Below are 19,530 nucleotides of genomic sequence, written 5' to 3' on the forward strand. Positions count from 1 at the left end.
TGAACTGGTCAAAAAAACAAACAAAAAAAACATTGCTTCTCCTTGAGGCAAACTTCCAGTTCTTTTAGCTAATGAATATATTAGCTTGACGCTCACCCAACAGAGAGGCGAAGGTTTTGGCAAAAAAAAAAATGTTGGGGACATGTCACATGTCCCACCCGCAAATTACGCCTGTGTCAATCAATCCGCCACTGCGGGACGACGCCCGCCCTCGGTTCGTCTCCGCTGGGCTCTGCCCACTTTTCCAGCAGTTTTCAAATATCGCCAGTGAGTGGGTCGAGTTACGGGATGGCTACCAAGGAACTTTAGCAGTGGCAAAATGAACACACGCCTACTTCCATATAGGTAAGGATAAATCCAGTGTTGTTTTGACAGCAGTTGTGAAATGTTTTTCTATCGTCCAGCTGTCTGACCAACACCCATATGTAAAGCTGACTGTGCCGTCTTCCTTCTTTGCAAAAGCGGACTTCAAGCGCCTGTAAGTTTTAGTTACTCTTCATTAATTCGGGTTACGTAAATTCACGTATAACGTTATGTTTGTTATACGGCGTGCTGTTCACCCGTCAGATAGCCGTCCACGCTTTAAAATGTCGAGAAATAGGCTCGCTTAGTCAGTCGTCTTTATGTATTAAAGTAGCCTATTACGGAGCTTATATATTTAACTATATTCAAATGAGAGCAAATCATTTTTGTTTTGACAATGGGTAGCATTGGGAGTCTGTTTTGTTTTGTCTTGCCTTACTGCATATAGTGAATGGTGTGTATGTTTTGTATTGTGGAGAGCAAATGTTGCGCTCTTTCAGAGATCACACTTGGGACAGTTGGGAATGGGATCCGGACAGTAAATCTCCTGATGCTCATCTGTCTCTATGCCGACAGGCTGTGTATTTTCATGTCAGTCCTCTGCTGGACAGTCAGGGAACCGCAGGGGTCAGAGGCAGCAAAGGTGAGACTGCGTGAATAGCGCTGTTTTTGATGTTCTTACGTAGTATTATTGTATTAAAGTTCAATGTTACATTTAAGTTAACCAAGGTCATACAGGATATACAGTATAAACGTCTAGTTGAACATTAAGTGCTAGTTTGCTCTAAGCCTTGCGTACGTTAATTTTTAACTAGTGATTGAAAATGCTAATAAGGCTTGTATTATGCTCTAGAAGTAGAGTATTGTGTAGTCGTTTTGAAGATGACTATCATATGTTATATTTCTACAAAAGGTTTCACCCATGGTGAGCATTACTGGGAGATTGATTTCCTTGAGCCTCCATATGGAAGCTCTGTGATGGTTGGGGTTGGAACCCAAAATGCACTGCTTCACACAGGGGACCAAAGGTTCATTAACCTCATAGGTGAGTACAATATTGTTTCTCTAGAAGTGCCCACGTTATTCACTCAAATTTTAGGGAGACAATCAATGTATGATGGCCAAAATCATTCAGTGGGATGTTAATAGCAAATAGGGAGCAGCAGCAAAGGTTGATTATTTTAAATGAACTGGAATTTTGTCCCATCAATGCCTCATAGATTAACAAGGGAGGAAAGAAGAAGACCATACAAAAGAACAAAATGCTTCTCTTAGAATCATTGAAACTGTTTATTGTTGAGTGTCCTGTTCCTTTCTTCCAAAAGGCATTGACAGTGAGAGTTGGGGTCTATCATACAAAGGCTTCATCTGGCATGATGGAAGGAGTCGAAAATACTCAGAGCCTTTTTATGAAAGAAATACAGTCATCGGGGTTCTGCTGGACTTGAGCGCTGGAACGCTGACTTTCTTCCGAAATGGAGTGAACCTTGGGGTGGCCTTCTCTGGCCTAGAGCAGGTAAAGGGAAACATCACTGAATAGAGTATGTGGAAGTACTGGATGTAGGTTATATACAGTATGTGGGTACTTAAAAATGCTTCTGGACGTTTTTGTTCCTTGCAGGTCAGCAAAGCTCTGTTTCCTCTGGTGAGCTCTACTGCCCCTGAAACTGAGCTTCAGCTGGGTTTGAGAAGCCAGAGAATGTCCTCCCTACAGGAACAGTGCATACACATCATCACACAGTCGCTTTCACATTGTAGACACGCACACAAATTACCATTACCCACACCTCTGCTCTGTTTAATACACACACATTTATAAACAGGGCATAATGTTTCTGATTCGTTTGCCAACCTCAAATAACAACACAATTCTGTCCAGTGCAATAAATTAATTTCATATGCAGCCCCTCCTCAAAATTTTTTTGGTGTGCTTAAATGGAAAAAAATTTATACATTTTAAGCCGTATATATATATAACGTATATATATATATATATATATATATATGTGTGACTGTATAAATATAAATAATCATGTAATTATTTAAATTATCCTCTTTCTGTATCTGTATTCCCGTTTGTATTCTTAATTTATTTGTAATTTCTGCACTTGACGAAGTGGCAATGACAAAGTCCCAAAATACTATATAACTGTATTTATTATTAGTTTATTATACTCCCAGTGTCGTTATTACTGGGGAAAAATACTTAGAAGGCAATAAAATGTTTGCTTTTATCTGTCTTTATCATTTTTATTTGCTCATCACAACCTGTAGATGTTCTAAAGCTTAAAAAAACAAAACCACAAAAGGGGGGGGAAAAATGACACCATCTCTAACAATTTATTACTCTGAATCCACAACATGATATACAAAAGTAAAGATTTCAAAAGCACAGAATACATTTTAACAGCCAAAATGGAAGAAAAGAACCTTCACAAAAGAAGTAATGCAAAGTTCCACTTGGAAACCAGAGATACACGTCTACAGTACAGGTAAACTGGTATGTGTTTGGATACAGATACAAGAGAATGGCACAAGTTTCACAGATCTGTCCAGAGAAGGGGAATTCAATTCAACAGCTAATATCATCGCCGGTTCACTCCAGTAAGGCACACAGACACGTGGGTTTGAGGGAGGTTGTCTAAAACTATTTAAGCCACTGGTCCACATGTCAATGCTCAGATGTATTGACATGAATAAGACATTTGCATGACACAGTAAACAGTTACAGTTCAATATCAAGGCATATGACACAACTCATTAGTGCTAAATTAATTAGTACCCAAGTACCTGCTTTATGGTTCTTTTGGACTTCAGATCATGAAACAATCCTCCTTTGTGCGAAATCCTGACAGTTCATATCCATTAATTATGAAATTAAAGCGAAGGGGAAACTCCCACTCCACGTACAGAGCCCTGTGATACAACTGGAATGTCGATGTACTTACGTCTTTATTTACTCAGACACCAGCAATGACTTATCGCACTATGATATATTTCCTCATCGATGAAACCACAATTTTACTAAGAGGACAAAATGACATCAAATTGTTGTTTGCTATTCCTAATCTTGTTTGGGCTTTTGTTTCAAATGCGCCCATGTGTAATGGCACTGTCCACGACAGTTTTGCCTTCTAGTTACAAATAAAATTGACCACAACCATTTTAACCATATGATCTTTGGCCAAAATAAATATGTCTGGGGTACAATATAATACAACAGCATTACTGAAAAGACCACACACAAAATACACAAAACTCCACACATACGGAGAGAAGGGTGACTGTTGGCAGATATATATAATAAAACATCAGCCATTTCAGCATCAAGAAATTTGTGCTGGCCATAAAAGTATCTGCCCTGTTCCTCGAACCACTGAGACACAAAAAAAAAAAAGGTGGAACGGATAATAGAAATAATAATATAAATGAAGTGTGAATGAAAGACATACCATATATACTTTATGAAATAAGAAAGAAGCATGTTTAAAATAAGTGTTTCAAGTTTTGTGTAGTAGTGCTTTATACTTGTCCATAGCTTGTGCCAGCTATGGCTTACAAAATAGAGGACGTGTGCATTTAGCCTAATGTTTTTTGTCTCGTAAAAATGAGCTGAAATTAACTTGCATCGGTCAAGTCGAACAAACAATATCCAAAGTACAGCTGATGAGCAACTAAAAAAAATAATCTGCCTGTACTCCTTGTTGGTTTATTGATTTAGGCCTCTGCTAACAGACCTTATAAAACTCTTGTGACGGTGCAGTACCATTATGTCTGACAGCAGCTACATGACTTCTGCAGGAGAGACAAGATGATTGTCCGAATTTAAATCAGCCTAAACATTTGTGAAAGCTTGACCGCCCTGCGCCTTCTAGTATCCTTTTCGTGTAGCTTCACCCAGTTGAAACACTCATGCATTTGACAATACTGAGGGGGACACGAAGGACGGGACACAGCAGAGGGACAAAGCTATGGAACAGGGAAGGGACAGTAACCGGGGTGGAGTCAACGTGAAAAGTTCTCCTGCTCCTCACTAAGCGAAGACCTCCTGGTGTAGGTCAAGCAGGATGCGGGTGAAGTTGTTGATTGGTCCGATTGCGCTGAGTGTCATGGAAGCATCCTGTCCCCACAGCAAGTTGGGCCCAAACACCACAGCCAGGTTGGCATTGTTCATCTTATTGACTTCACTCTCAGCAGATACCTGCACATCAATAACAATAAAGATCAGAAACACTAACGGGCTTAAAGGAGACAATAGGAAAGAAATACTGAGCAAGAACTATTAGCAGGGATATTTATTGCTACATTGAGGTTACCTGTACAATTATCAGCTATTTTTGTAAGGAAAACTTATATAATAAAAAAATAAAAAAAAATGTTGGGAAAAGTTTAACAATAAAAAATCCTATTTTTAAAGTGCCCCTATTATTCTATTTTAAAGGTTCCTAATTTTGTTTTGGAAGTTTCCTACTATAAATTTACATGTAACCAAGGTAATAAAATATGTGACCATGGACCACAAAACCAGTCACATGGGTCAATTTTTAAATTGAGATTTATACAATCATCTGAAATCTGAAAAAAGAAGCTTTCCATTGATGTATGGTTTATTAGGATATTACAATATTTGGCTGAGATACAACTATTTGAGAATCTGAGGGTGCAAAAAATAATTAAACATTGAGAAAATCTCCTTCAAAGAAGTTAATTTATGTTCGGGATTGTGCTGCATTCACTCACAAAAATAAATGTTTTATATATTTACGGCAGGAAATTGACAAAATATCGTCATGGAACATGATCTTTACTTAATATCCTAATGATTTTTGGCATAAAAGAAAAATCAATAATTTTGATGCATACAATGTATTTTTGGCTATTGCCACAAATATATCTGTGCTACTTGTGACTGGTTTTGTGATCCAGGGTCACATAAGAAAAGGTTGAATAAAGGATTCAAACTCTAAAAAAACTCTTTTCCAAGAGCCCACTCTGCTCTGAATGGTCAGATGGCAGGTCAAAGTACACATTATTCGCGGCAGCCAATAGAGACCATAGGCTGGCATTATGCAAATTTGGTTATTTCTTTTGGTAGACAATAACTCCATGTATCGTGCACTTTGATCTGTGTAGCTTTGCAGACCTCTTACATTCATAAACGGCTATATTACACACTACATGAAAGGTAATGTCTGAAAAAGCATGATAGGGCACTTTAAATATTTTTTTAAATAAATGTAAAACATTAAAAATAAGTTCCATTTAAAATTCTAAAAGTAAAATAAATAAAAAAGTTTAAAAATCCTTATTGTTGAACATTGACGATTATGATGAGTATTACCATTACCTGAGCAAGGAACTGTATGAGAAAGCGCAGTGCTGCATAGTTCTCCTCAGGAAGTGACATCAGCATGTTACGAATTCTTTCTGCCTGAGACTCAGTGTCAACATCTGACAACACACAAGGAACTATAAATAATTTGTATGCAAAAACATGTTTTAGCGAATAAGTTAACAAACGTCAGTATAGGAGGCATGTGTGTGTGTGTGTGTGTGTGTGTGTGTGTGTGTGTGTGTGTGTGTGTTCTCACTGTGGAAGTTGACAATGTCATTGTAGAGCTGGTAGGTGAGCAGCGGCTCTGGCAGTTCTCGGAGGAACATCTTTAGAATCACAGCTGCCAAGTGGACATTGTCCAGCTGAGGGAAACTCACTTCCTCTCCTATAGACGCACACACAAGCAACATTCTGAGGACTGATGCCGATCGATCTTATGAACTGGAAATGTGTACAGAGCATCACATGACTTTACCAGAGTTATATTTCTGCTTAATATCCTTAACCAAAGAAACATTTGCAGAACGCCGGAATATTCCCTCTATCTGGAGACCTACAAATGAAGATGGAAAAGAAATTCACATTCTCAAATAAGCAAATAAATAAATACATTTACAATCTATAATCAATTTGGCATACCAATGACTGTGAGCTCACCAGACAATTTCAACCCATGAAGGCAATATATATATATAATAATATAAATAGTAGTAAAAGACCAACCATTCTCCTGCAGGTATCCAATAGTATCACGCATGACTAGTGGAATTCCCTCAGAATCTGCTGCCATGTGTCTCAATCTGATTTCAAACAACAATAAAAACTCTAAATGGCAATGGCAGGGTTAAGAGTACATTCAGTCCTACCTCAAGAATGAAGGTGCTTCATGTTTTTTGTCAGTAACAGTAACTGTGTGAGATGTGAGAGGAAAACTCACGCTGACAGTGGGACGCCAAACTGCTGGAAAGGAAGAGGAGGACTACGGGGGGGAGAGATCGGTCCAGGGACGACAGACGGCTTCAGAGACAGACGGATCTTATCATCATACCTACACAAAAAAACTCTTGAATGAATTTCTTCAGGGCTAAAAAATTATCCGAGTACGTGTATAACTGCATATATAATTTCTTACTCTCTGACTCTGTTGGGAATCACCAGCTGATCACACTTCACAACCTCCTCCAGCTCACTCAAATAGTTGACGTAATTTATCTTCTGGCCAAACTTAAAGCTGTAACATGAAGTATGTGAAACAGGCTGTGAGACTCAGATTACAGTACAGATAAAATACAGAATAAAACAGAACCTTATCAAGGAAGACAGAAGTTCAGCATATTAAGCATAGTGTGGCACTGACCTGATGATAGGTTTGAAGAGAATGAGGAGGGTTCTGATAAACATGGTGGGATGGACGATGTACAGCGCCTTGATATTTTTCTTATACCTGCAACAGACACAGCGATAGTGAAGCTTGAGAGAACCAATTAGAACCAATTGCTCCTGTGTACTGTTGTTAAAGCACTCATGAACCTCTCACTAACAGAAGCATCACTCACTTCCTGTCAAACTCTCGATAGGCATCTCGAAGCCAGCTGAGAGAGGGCTTGTTCTCCCTGGTCAGACCATGATGGAAGTAAATTAGGGTATAATCACTCTCCACATACTTGTCAAGAGTCTGCTTCAAATACCTGCACACAAATAGCAATCAATCAATTCACACCAAACATAATCTTCAAATTAGACAGAAAATCTACACTTATGAGAAAATGACAACTACTGAAACTTCAGGTTTCATTTATACACTTAAAAGTCTGTGAAATTTGCTCTTCATAGATATGCAAGCCATTATCCTCCTAACTCCTGAAGTTCATAACAAGGAACTAAACAGATGTAAGACGTCTACCTCGGTTTCACTTCATTAAAAACTTAGAGCATTATGGTGCCTTGAACACATGACTGATTTATTACTCGGCATAAATGTCAACCACTCAGTATATGCTAACGATGAAGGAAGAAATACCTCGAGAATATGAAATGAAAACAATTCAAATGTATTGCTGACAGGGTCATATAGATTTGCCATTTTAAACTAACTTTAATCATCTTTTTTCTAGACTAATCCCTGAAACTGCTAAATGATGTGACATAGTCCCCTGGTTTCACAGGCAATGCTTAAGCCTAGTCCCAGACTAAAATGCATGTTTGAGCTGTTTTAACGGAAAGAAACATATCTTAAAATACGTCAGTGCAACTGCACACCAGTAAAAAAATTTTAAAAAAAAATTGGCATGTTTATAAAGCCTACTTAAATGTCATAAAAGGTCTGATCCAACCCCGCCCCGGTCTATGAAACCAGGTCAATGTGTTTTATACTTTTTTTCATAAAAATGAAATTCATAATTATGACTGATTTTAGTCTATTGAAATTAGTTTCATATTAATTAAATACATAAATGTGGTTAGCAAAATTGTGCTATAACTTAATCAAAAATTAACTGACACCATTTACAACTATCAAACTCTAATAATTTTATCTGAATCTTATTTTAAATGTCACACCATTGTCACACCACAGGATAACAAAAAAAACATTATTTATTTGACTTGTATGAAAAAAAAATTAAAAAAAATCAGGATGTAAGAATATATTTAATTACCATATCAATTAAAACCTAAATATATTAGGATTAACCAAATAAACTACACAACAACAAAAAAACTGAAAATATCAGATGACAACTCAAAACTGCTGCTTATATCTTCTCTTTTTTTCTCCAAAGGATTCTTCTCTCCTTGAATCATAATCAATCTTTTCCCTGAACTTTTTTGTTCTCTGCACTTGACCTTAATCTTTTTTGTGTTTTGTGCTCATCTACGTATGATTGCCTGGACAAATAATAAGCCATGTCATTTCAACCACCCATAATTAGGAAAAAGGCAATGCATAGGTGATGCAGCGTATTAAGCCCAGCTTGATGAAGCACATAAATCAAGTAAGAGCAGTGACGCCTACATGAGAAGCTTATGATGATCCAGCTGATGTTGGGGGGGCATACGACAAGCGTTAAAAACGATGACTTTCCGACCAAAGTTATCATCACCTATAAAGAAAGAGAAAGATCAAGAACTTTAGAACTAGAATAAATGCTAGCTGGTGATGCTTATTGCATTTAATTACGTCTCACCTGCCACCTCCACAATCTGATGTCTGGCGATGTCATAGAAGGGGTCGTCCCAGGACAGATGTGACTTGTCACCAAGACTTTTAATGTCTGAAGCTGCAGGAAAGCATATAATGATGAATGGCCCATTTCAAACAAATAAATAAAAAAATGTAAATGTAAGAGTCTAAAATTTTTAATTTTACAGACTGTTGACAGGATCCTAAAATATCACTTGAATGTAAGTCTTTTGGATTAAAATTAAGTCATGACACTATTCTGTAAGGCTTACAATATTGATTACAATAATGAGCTTTCCTGTAGCTCAAATAGTAGAGCGTTGGCGCTTGCAACGCCAAGAAATACAATGCAAGTCGCTTTGGATAAAAGCATCTGCCAAATGCATAAATGTAAATGTGCGTTACAGTTAGAGATGATACATGGAAAGAGGGCTTGACATTAACACTCGCCAATTAAAATATTTTAATTGTAGTCTTCTCAAAAGGCATCTGAAATAATTAAAGGGGTGGTACAATGCCCCTTTTCACAAGATATCCCCAGAGTGAGCATGTGAAGTTTTAGCTCAAAATACCCCACAAATCATTTTTGATAGCATATTAAAGTTGTTACTTTTTGAGGGATTGCAAAAACGTGTCGTTTTGTGTCCCTTTAAATGCAAATGAGCTGCTGCTCCCGGCACAGAGGGCGCAACAGCTCGTTCTTAGCAGCTTGCCGACATGCACTAAAATCTCAGAAACTTTTCTGCCTTTTATGTTCAAACCGAAGTCGGACAATTATGGAGAGACAACATGAAGAAGAAGTGACAAAATGTAAAAGGCAACAGGACGTCTCTGAATGGTTAGTTGATGACTTTATGTAGCTGATGTGGAGTTAACTATCTTCAAGTCATTGATAAACAATTCTTCCTCTTCTGAACACTGCGTGGTTTATGTAAATTGGGGTTCCCGGGGTTTATGTAAATTGTATGGTTAGTGAGGTCACTAACCAGGGAGGAATGATGTGTAGTCCCTACCAGCCATTTGTTGTAGTCCTTTGATTTCTGTCAAGAAAATATCTCCCTTTGCTTTAAACTCTGAGCCGTAACTTTGCAGATGTTGTTTATGCTCAAACAGAAAGATTACACACCAACTAAATTTAAGAAAAGTGAAATCATAATCAACCACCCCTTTAACTAATTGCAGTATGACACTACACTATACAACTCCCATGCGCACTACCTGCTCACAGTGTTTGCTCAATATGTGAAGCCTATTGCCTTTTGCTCAAGCACCAGCGACTGATGTCACAAGACAATGTAACCAAGAGAAGTCCCTGTGGAAAAGTGAACCAGTGGAGCTATGAGGCGGCACATAAAAGGATTAGCAAAACCCAGAGAGTTAACAAAACACAAAAGAATACCTGAGGATGAAAAGGAAGAGGACACAAAAAGAAGAAAAGACAGTTCAACCAAAAGTGGAAGTAATGTCGAGAAAGACTGGTATATGATCCAGCAAAGAAAATCATGTACTGTCTGTGGCGTTTGTAGGACGTACAGCAGTGAAAAGGCGAACCTCTTTTGTGGTTGGGACAACCAATTTTAAAGTCTAGACTATAAAGGACCATGAAATGTCCGTTGGTCATATCGACAGCATATCAATAGCAATTTTGTTAAAATGATTAACATTTTGCATATTCTGCAAGGGGTTTGTAAACTTATAGCCTACAACATATACTTAAACATATACATACATAGTCAAACCTAAATTTATTCAGACACCTTCAACATTTCTCACATTTTCAGTTTATTAGCTATAGTTTAGAAAATGGTAATAAAATATGACAAGAACTCAAATTAGGTTATCAAATCAGCTGATATTTCACTGGTTTTGGCAATCCTTCTGTTAGACTGTCTCACAAATGAATTAGGTTGAATAGCGGTCAGCTGTTAAATTTGAGTACACAATTAGATAATACCAATTTAGGTCAACCACTTACCAAGCAATGCTTAATTTTGTCCAGCCTGTGGTGTAAAAAGGTTGCATTAGCAAGACAAAACACTTAAGCAAAACATGGTCAGGTCAAAGTGTCTGAATAATTTTTGGTCACAAATATTTATTAAGTTTACTGGCAGTCCACAGTATGAATAATTTTTGGGTATAACTATAATCACATAATTGTGACATGTTGGATATGTTGCTATCCTCACTTAAATAAATTAACTATAGTGTTCTGCACTAACTAGTACAAAAATATAAAAAAAATATATCTGGTCTCTGAATATTTTTTGGTTTGACTGTACACACACACACACACTAAAGGAGCTTTACAGAGCTAAGTATTTAATAATGACCTGTAGTGTTATACATTTCATGTAGTCTTGATTTGGTTGTATACAGTGGTCATTTACATTTGAAAGGGCTGTAAATCTATCTCCAGTCAATTTTAGCACGCCAAAGTCAACTTTAATCATCATAAAACGTAATTTCCCAACAGCAAAATTGTGGCCAGTAAAAATGCTGAATGGCTAGTAATTTTGTAAAACCGAGAAAAAAAACACAATGTCAAGACTTGAATGAAAACATCCAGTTTCACAAACACACGCTATAGAGTATATGGCAATGGAGTGATAAGAAGCCTGCCTCTCTGATCACTCTCATTCTACTTTACTGAATCCTCTGAGCTTCACTGGCTTAACCAAATGATGAACCAATTACATTGGACTTCACACACCAGTCCAGTCAAAGTCCTCCTCGGTAAGAGTGGTAGTGTGTGTCTCTGGGTGTATGGCTGCCTGTGTCGTAAGCGTGTGTGTGCTGTATGACTAATGCTGCATGACTACTTTAGTTTTCTGCTGGCTCTTAAATAGGCAGTGACAATTATGTCATCTGGAAGACTTCAGCTTCATTTGCTTCTAAATATAGCAAGCATATGATTGGAATTCATGATAAAAATGTTCTTTGCAATTACTTCCTTTTTCTCACACAGCTTCATTTTCCAAAACGAATAGAGTGATTCTGCAAAAAGAAACTACATTTAAACATTTTTATCCTGTATGACACACACACACTCATGTGCACTCACCGGATTTGCTCAGGCTAAAAGGGTCATCTGGTGGCCACTGTTTGTCCTGTACCAGTTTGAGCTGGTCCAGGGCAGGACTAGGAGTGTCGTCTCCAACCAGATCATCTTGAAGGTCCACCAGCAGGTCAGAGGACATGATGGTCCTCTAAGACAACACAATTCACACAACAGTTAGAGATAGAACAGCACAAAACGATACCACACAACATTACACTGAGATCTGCAAACACTCAGTTCCCTTCACATTAGGTTCCTGTCCGTCCAGCATAAGCCTGTGCAAATGCAGCGTTTCACACGCACACTTGCTTGAACAGTAACTGGCTGACTCACATGGGTGACCACAATGACAGATGATGATCAGGTCCTTTGAGTTTGTTTCGTAACACAGTTTTGCTATCTATTAATCTGTCCCGTGAAGACTGTTTAACAGAAGCACCTTTCATAATAAGGCACTAGAAACATTAGAAACAGGCTAATATTAATTTAGTTTTCTGGCTTAGATACTGATTCATTTAGGTAACACTTTATTTTACAGTGTCATTGTAATATCACATGTACTAACCGTAGCAGTTAACAGTAAATTCTGCAACAATATATGCAACTAGGCCTAACCCTAAAACAAACCCTAATCCTAACGCTACAGTAAGTACATGTTCTTGATTAATATTGCTCAGGACTTAAATGTATAATTACACTGTAACAAGGACATTTACAATAATGCAAGTTTTCATGCACAAAATTACTGATTTTTTTCATTATTATTTTTTAAAGCATTTAGCCTCATACAACCGCTTTGTGATAGGGAAAGCAGCATAAATAAATTATATTTATATTATTCAGAATAGGTTTTTATTCATAAATGACACAGCTAATGGACTAGGAAGCAGTTGTGGAATTAAAAGAAACAAATAAGCTTTTGCTTTTGCGCAGTCTTGCACAACTTATAGCTGCAAAACTATTTAATTTCTTCATTGCAATAACACTGCATTTAAAATAACTGGTAAATTGTTGCATTGCATTCTATTATGTTAATTTAGCAAATTAGGTAAATTAACATAAAAGCATAATAAAAAAAGGATTTGTTTCTAGATCACATAATCTTTAGGGGTGTAAATCGGACAGTTGATACGATATGATACTGAGTCTCATAGCCACCGATACAATATTTGACGATACCTCAAAAAATTCTGCAATATGATTCGATTAAATTCAGGGGCATATCGATCGATTCATGTTCGATAGATCGTGCCTATTTTACACAACCAGTTATATTTTTATTAATTCACAAATGCAACCAAAATATATATCATGAACATATCTGAAAATAGCACATCCTGTACCCCAATTTGGACATCTGTTAAATATAGATTTATAATATTAAAGTTAAAAAAAAGTTATTTAGTCAAGAGCAGTGAGAGATTTTCTCTTTGCCTTTTGGTGTTTAATGAATGACACAGAGAGCAGAAAGAATATTAGGCTGCTAGTATAGATATAGATTTTTTTACACGTTGCAGCGATACATCGGATCGTTAGTCATTTCATTTGATCGATGTATTGTTACACCCCTAATAATCACTAGCTTCCATGTGCACTCCATCATATGGTAAGCAAACTACCATCAACCATTAATACATTTGCTGAGCTCTTCATAAACAGGGCATTTATTTGAAAGCTTACCCATACATTTCATAGAAAATCATGTATTGAAAAATGCAGTGAACAGCTTCACTAACCTTTGCAAGTCTTTCAGATCTTTGCATTAACCAACAGGCATTCAAACATTAAAGCACATAAAAGAACATTACTCCCCTATATGCAATGTAAATAATCCACACCATCAAGTGTTTTAATTTGTCATAATCGGCAGGGTCAAGCTTTGTGGAACTAAACTATTAGCCATTTATTACATTATAATTATATTTTGATCGTATTCTTTTAGTATGAAAATATTGTGGCATTGTGAATGTGCTATATTTTTGATCTCTGTATGAGTGTAGCTGTAAGGCTACTAATGCAGGCGTCAGTAGGGCTCAGACATTGATCTGCCGTGACAGTCCCTCGCTTTGGTGCCGCGCGGCAATGTGACCGTCCAACCGCATACTGACAAGAAATCTCAGTTTAACCCTATGCTCCTATTTATAGCCTTAACTCTAGCAGAGACAGCTTAATGTTTACTAACACCTGTGACAGTTTTCATTCTACTGTGACACCCATGTCAATATCTATATATATATATATATATATATAAATAATGGGATATCATAGACATAACATTCTTCAGGTGACGTAACCCGGGTCAATCTGTCGCTCTGATCAAAGAACATGGCTTATCTCAGTTATGTGTATGACTGAGTATGATTCTGTTTTAAATACTGACAGCAATCTTGCTATAGTCATAGAAATCATATAGAGAAGCTCTCATCATTCTTAAGTAGCTAGCCTAGTTGTTGCTGAACTATCTCTGATCTCAGTGCTTGACCATAAATCCTTTGGTTCTGGCCAGACAGCACCCTTCCAAAAGCAGTCCTGTTCCACTCTACAATGGTTCTCTAATTCATTACCCAAGACCATCAGCAAAAACAATGCTCCTCATTCACAGTTGTGCTCCAGAGTAGGGCTGAACGATATTCGATTTTAACATCGACATCGCGATGTGCGAGTGAGCGATAGTCACATCGCCAGAACATGCGATGTGAAGGGTAGTAGCACAGTAGCACCAGCGGGAGATATTACATGCGCTTCATGAGGCACGCGCGCGGTCTCTTGCTCTCTCTGCCGTGCATGCGCTGCGCGGTTTGGAGCACAGTCTCTGGGCCCTATCTTGCACCCAGCGCAATTGACTTTGAACACCGACGCATGTATCATTCCTATTTTGCACCCGCGCACAGCGGACTTTTCCCTCCACAGACGCACGTCGGTAAATTAGGAAATGAACTTGCGCTCGCGGGGGAGGTTCAGCGCAAAGAGAAGGCGTGTTCCGGCGCAAAACTTCCATGGTGCTATTTTCCAGTTTTAGAAAGCAATTGCGCCATTGATCAGGAAAAAAACAGTCTAAAGACAGTGGCGCGTTGCGTGTTAGTGATATGGTATTTTAAGGGCGCGTGCTTGGCCATAATGTTAACGCGCATCCACTTTGATTCTCTAATATAAACAGATGCAGCAGTTTTCATTTTTGCAAATCATACATTATTACAAGGAAAAATATTAACACACGAGGGAAATCATTGTTGTGTCCGTGAAGATGTGAAAAAGATCTATCTAGATAAAAAAAAAAAAAAAATCTAGATTAGGCTACACATTTACCCAAATTATACGCCTGTTTAACCGAACCTAATTTGGGTGGGTTTCTCCCATCATCCCCAATGTCACTTCTCTGTGTTTTACAGCCCTGACGAGAACGTCGGTTTCCTCGGCTGTGAACCGCTCCTGGCGTGCGCCGGCAAATCCGCCGTTATAATAGCAATCCGCCATGGAACAAGCGCGCCTGCTCTTAAAGGGAATGTGAGATGGCGCTCTGATTGGTTTATTTCACGTTACGCCCAAACCACACCTATGAATAATGAAGCTACTTCAGACCAACCCCTTTTACATTTGCGTCGGGCGCAAGAGTCATTTATCCCGCTGGGAAAATAGCAACAGCGCCGGGATCCGCCCACAAAGTTACTTGCGCTTTGCACTTTGACACTTGCGTTTCAGATCGTTAAAATAGGGCCCTCTGTCTCGCGGGCGCGCTCGCTCTAGATTCTGGAGATTTTGACTAATTTGCGGGCATCAGCCGCTATCAATATGCGGGAGACTCCCGGAACTTCCGGGAGACTTGGGATGTCTGTATTTCTATACTGAAATAATATCGGCATTAGAAATATTGATTTTTCATTACGCTATTTTTTTGGTGTCCCCTCAGCTCTTGATTCGCGTGGTGGGAGCGGCGACGCTGACAGGTGTTATGGTGTAAAGCTGCTGTTTAAATGTGTTCGGCTTTTCTGTTTACAGAAACATGTTCTCTAATCTGTTTAGAAGATTTAATACAAAATAGCCTATATTAAAGTTTTATATCATTTAGTTTATTTCATATGATTATGATGACCAACATCAACACTGTTTTACTTTGTCACTTTGGCTAAGAAAAGTTGACTTAAAAGATTGTGAACCAAAATGCTTAAGTTGTTTTATAAAATAAATATTTATTTTAAGTTATATTGTTGTAAACCAATCAGGGGGTTGGTGTAAAGCTGCTGTTTTATTTAAAAATGTGTTCTGCTTTTGTGTTTACAGAAATGTTCTAATTTTGGAATAAAATATTAAGTGACCTTTTTTGTCACTTGTAATGAAGCTTGCTTATTAGTGAAATTATTAATATCATGGAATGGTAATTATTGTCTTTAGCCTGGAGTTATGGCTCTCAATATCGCAATATATATCGTTGGGGAAAAAAATATCGCAATGTAATTTTTTTCCAATATCGTGCAGCCCTACTCCAGAGGCTTCAAGGCTGCAGTCAGTGAAGTCAACCGGCACTTCAGACAGAAACAAAGACCCTAAAGAGAGCTTTAAAAACAAAAGCACTTAAGAAACCCCAACACCTCCAAAATAAACTATATGCTTTCTAAAAGACTGTAGCCTTACAACACCACAATAAAAAAATTGCCAAAAATCAATATTTAGTGCTTCTCTCATGTACCAATGACCTTATAAACAAACAAGGTACAACCACGATTTCACTATTGTTTATAATCTCCTCAATAATACAATTGGGGAAAAAACAATGTGATCTGTGCTCATAGCTTGCTTTCTTCTTCCCATACATATGGTAGTTTAGCTGTGGCAGGTCAGCAATCCTGCCGCTCATCATATTCCCAGCTCCATTCTGCTGAAGCAATCAAAAATGCAAAAAAAATCATTTTTTTTTTGTCTTGTCTAGTGGAGCCATTAAGCATGGTTCAGATGTGCTCAGCACATCTACCACATAATAATCTGCAGAGCGAAGCACGAGAAAGCAAAGTATAGCGTGTGGTGAGATTCGGCTCATCTCTCTGCAGTGTGGTCATCCACGCATGAATCCACAGGAGAAAACACAACAAATTAACTATGCATGCCTCAAGTGAACACATAAGCAAATGGGTAGATTTTAGGTTAAAACGGTGAATGCAGTGAAGGATTTATTCTACATGGAAACAAATGCAGTGCAGTGAAACAAATGCAAGTCTCTTAATTATTATGAGGCCATAACAATGGCATAATAATAATAAAGAACACATGGTTGTTTAAAATAATTTTGATGGAATAGAACATGTTACACTGTAGGACACGTAAACATCCCATATAAAGATTCACTAAACGCGTAAAAAAGGACACTGAATGAGAGCGTTTCGTTGAGCTGCATATCGTTAACTGTAAACAAACAAGATACAACGAACCAAGATTGTACTATTATTTAATTTATTGTCATATGAACAATAATATGGGAGCTAGGGTAAACTATTGACATTGGGATGGGAGCTCAAAGCTTGATTTCTGCCCATGCCCATACACATGGTAGTAACGTTTATCTGTAACAGGGCAGTAATCCTGAGTGTCTTCTGCCAGACAACAACCGCCCATGCCAGCGGTTCTTCGAACTTTTAAAGTGCTTGGGTTCAGTGTCAAACAACAAAATACTGTATGTTCTGCTTTTCTTGTACTATATGATTTAACTATATTTTGTCTACCTTGTACTTTTTTTCTGTGCCATTGCCTGAAATAAACGAAACGAAACGTCTGGTGTAGTCAACACGTCTAACGTTAGACTCCTGCTCTTGACAGATAAGGTCGGATTCCCCCGCGTTTCTAAGGAAACGCAACATCTGGACACGTAACCGTTTGTTTACCCAGCAAGAACAGAGTAAACGTGTGTTTTAAATAATACGCAACAGATTTCCTCTCAAGTTATGGCGTCAAAGCAAAAATGCTGCACATATTGGTTCGTTCGTTGTGATCAGTCGACAGTCTGCTAAGCTAACTAACGTTAGCTGCAAACCTGTTTCATCTTGACTTAACAGGACGGAAATTCTTACAAGTGTTGCACTGCCGTACGGCTAAAGGCTTATGCGGACCAGAGGAAACGATGAGCAAAACCCTGCAGGTTTTATTAAGTCAAATAAGAAGAAATGATTTTACCTAATTTTCAGCGCTCCCTACTGAAGTCTTCACAACTCTGTCAATCTTGCGAATTTCATTAGGGACTTCCGGTTTGCGATCGTTGTAATTCAATGTAAACGGCCCGGATGCAGCAGGAGAAGAACGGATGGTCACGCCTCCTATATGTTGTTATTATAACCAAGCAACAGCCACTTATTAGAAAATGATCTAGAGCAGGATTAAAATATACATGATATAATGCTTTTGTGTGTTCTAAAAAGCCCAAGAGCTATTTGAAATGTCAGAAGTTTCCTCCATGTAAACCCCTTTATTCAGGGACCACTGAATCTCTGAGCAACACCATCATTTTGAGCAAAGCAACAGTTATATTAAGCATTACAGTTTGTGCGTGTTCTGATAAGTCTATTAATAAAGTGAAAAACTTGGTGGGATGGGAGATAAAATGGGGCAATAACTGAAATAATAAATGGCTTCAGGCATGTTAAAGTAGGCTATACCCAAAACCAGAAATGTAATAATAATAATCAAATACAAGCTCTGTTTTTTGCGATTACATCAGATGAAACTGATTTACATTTTATTTAGCATTGCATGACATTTTGGTGTGAAATACAGGAATTAAGTAATGAGAACATTCAGTGATGATCACTTAGGTGAAATTGCGCCGCCTCAAAAATTATCTTGGAAGATGAAAAACAATTTTATTAAATGAATCTTAATAATAATTTTCTCTGCATTCCTTATACATAAATGCAAATTTACTAATACACTGCCTGGCCAAAAAAAAAGCGGTTGCTGTTTGGATTTAAATAGGCAAATATTTAGGAGCTATGATTGGATCATTATTGCAGTGATTATAAAGTTTCTAGCATGTCACATGGTTATATGTTTGGCAACAGTTTTTCTAACCCTAATTGATAGAGTGTGTAGCTTTTCATTTCTTAAACAAGCATGTAGAAAGACACATGGCCATATTCCAGGATGACAAAGCCAAGATTCATTAGACTCAAATTGTGAAAGAATGGTTGGGAGGGAGCTTGAAATGAAGAATAATTTTCACACATGAATTGGGACCTCTGAGTCCAGACCTTGAATTCATTGAAAGTCTTTGGGATGTGCTGGAGTAGACTTTACAGAGTGCTTGATTCCTGCATTGTCAATACAAGATCTTGACCAAAATCGATGCACCTCTTGATGGAAACAAATGTTGTGATGTAATTTCCATCAAGAGGTGCATCAAATTTTGGTTGTTGCCAAACATATAACATGCTAGAAACATAATAATCACAGAAATATTACGTATTTGCCTATTTAATTCCAAACAGCGACCTTTTTTTAGTGTAGCAGTGTGGTAACATTGATGGATTTTTAATTCCTAGCATTTTTCCTCTATTAAAGCATCTCAATGAAATACAGTGGTTTTTGACAACTGAACTGTGAAAAAAAAGAGTATATCTGGTGTGTTGTAATTACACCCTCATAATTGTGATCAGTCACGTCACCATTCATGTG

The 19,530-nt window shown here is 37.7% G+C and overlaps 2 protein-coding genes across 3 annotated transcripts; one reads left to right on the forward strand and one right to left on the reverse strand.

Moving 5' to 3' along the window:
* The first annotated feature begins 304 nt into the window (after positions 1 to 304).
* On the forward strand, positions 305 to 2,543 carry LOC306993968 (SPRY domain-containing SOCS box protein 3). 2 transcript variants are annotated; one of them, XM_079604197.1, is made up of 5 exons: positions 305 to 345; positions 804 to 946; positions 1,217 to 1,348; positions 1,629 to 1,819; positions 1,925 to 2,536. In XM_079604197.1, exons 1-5 carry the CDS (start codon positions 320 to 322, stop codon positions 2,120 to 2,122), a joined length of 690 nt encoding a protein of 229 aa, XP_079460323.1. In that variant the 5' UTR covers positions 305 to 319; the 3' UTR covers positions 2,123 to 2,536. The 2 variants fall into 2 exon arrangements, with proteins under 2 accessions (XP_079460323.1, XP_079460324.1); XM_079604198.1 differs by lacking the exon at positions 305 to 345 and adding an exon at positions 362 to 478 and having other exon boundaries at positions 782 to 946; positions 1,925 to 2,543.
* Positions 2,544 to 2,618: 75 nt separating this feature from the next.
* arhgap1 (Rho GTPase activating protein 1) lies at positions 2,619 to 18,165 on the reverse strand. The gene is made up of 13 exons (XM_079604172.1): positions 18,037 to 18,165; positions 11,881 to 12,025; positions 8,824 to 8,916; positions 8,652 to 8,739; positions 7,195 to 7,326; positions 6,996 to 7,082; positions 6,771 to 6,869; positions 6,576 to 6,686; positions 6,362 to 6,438; positions 6,114 to 6,191; positions 5,895 to 6,023; positions 5,651 to 5,754; positions 2,619 to 4,504 (listed from the first exon to the last, which is right to left on the reverse strand). Exons 2-13 carry the CDS (start codon positions 12,014 to 12,016, stop codon positions 4,337 to 4,339), a joined length of 1,302 nt encoding a protein of 433 aa, XP_079460298.1. The 5' UTR covers positions 12,017 to 12,025; positions 18,037 to 18,165; the 3' UTR covers positions 2,619 to 4,336.
* Positions 18,166 to 19,530: the final 1,365 nt, after the last annotated feature.

The sequence above is a fragment of the Phoxinus phoxinus genome (genome assembly GCF_949152265.1).
Source record: "Phoxinus phoxinus genome assembly, chromosome: 2".
Lineage (NCBI taxonomy): Eukaryota > Metazoa > Chordata > Actinopteri > Cypriniformes > Leuciscidae > Phoxinus > Phoxinus phoxinus.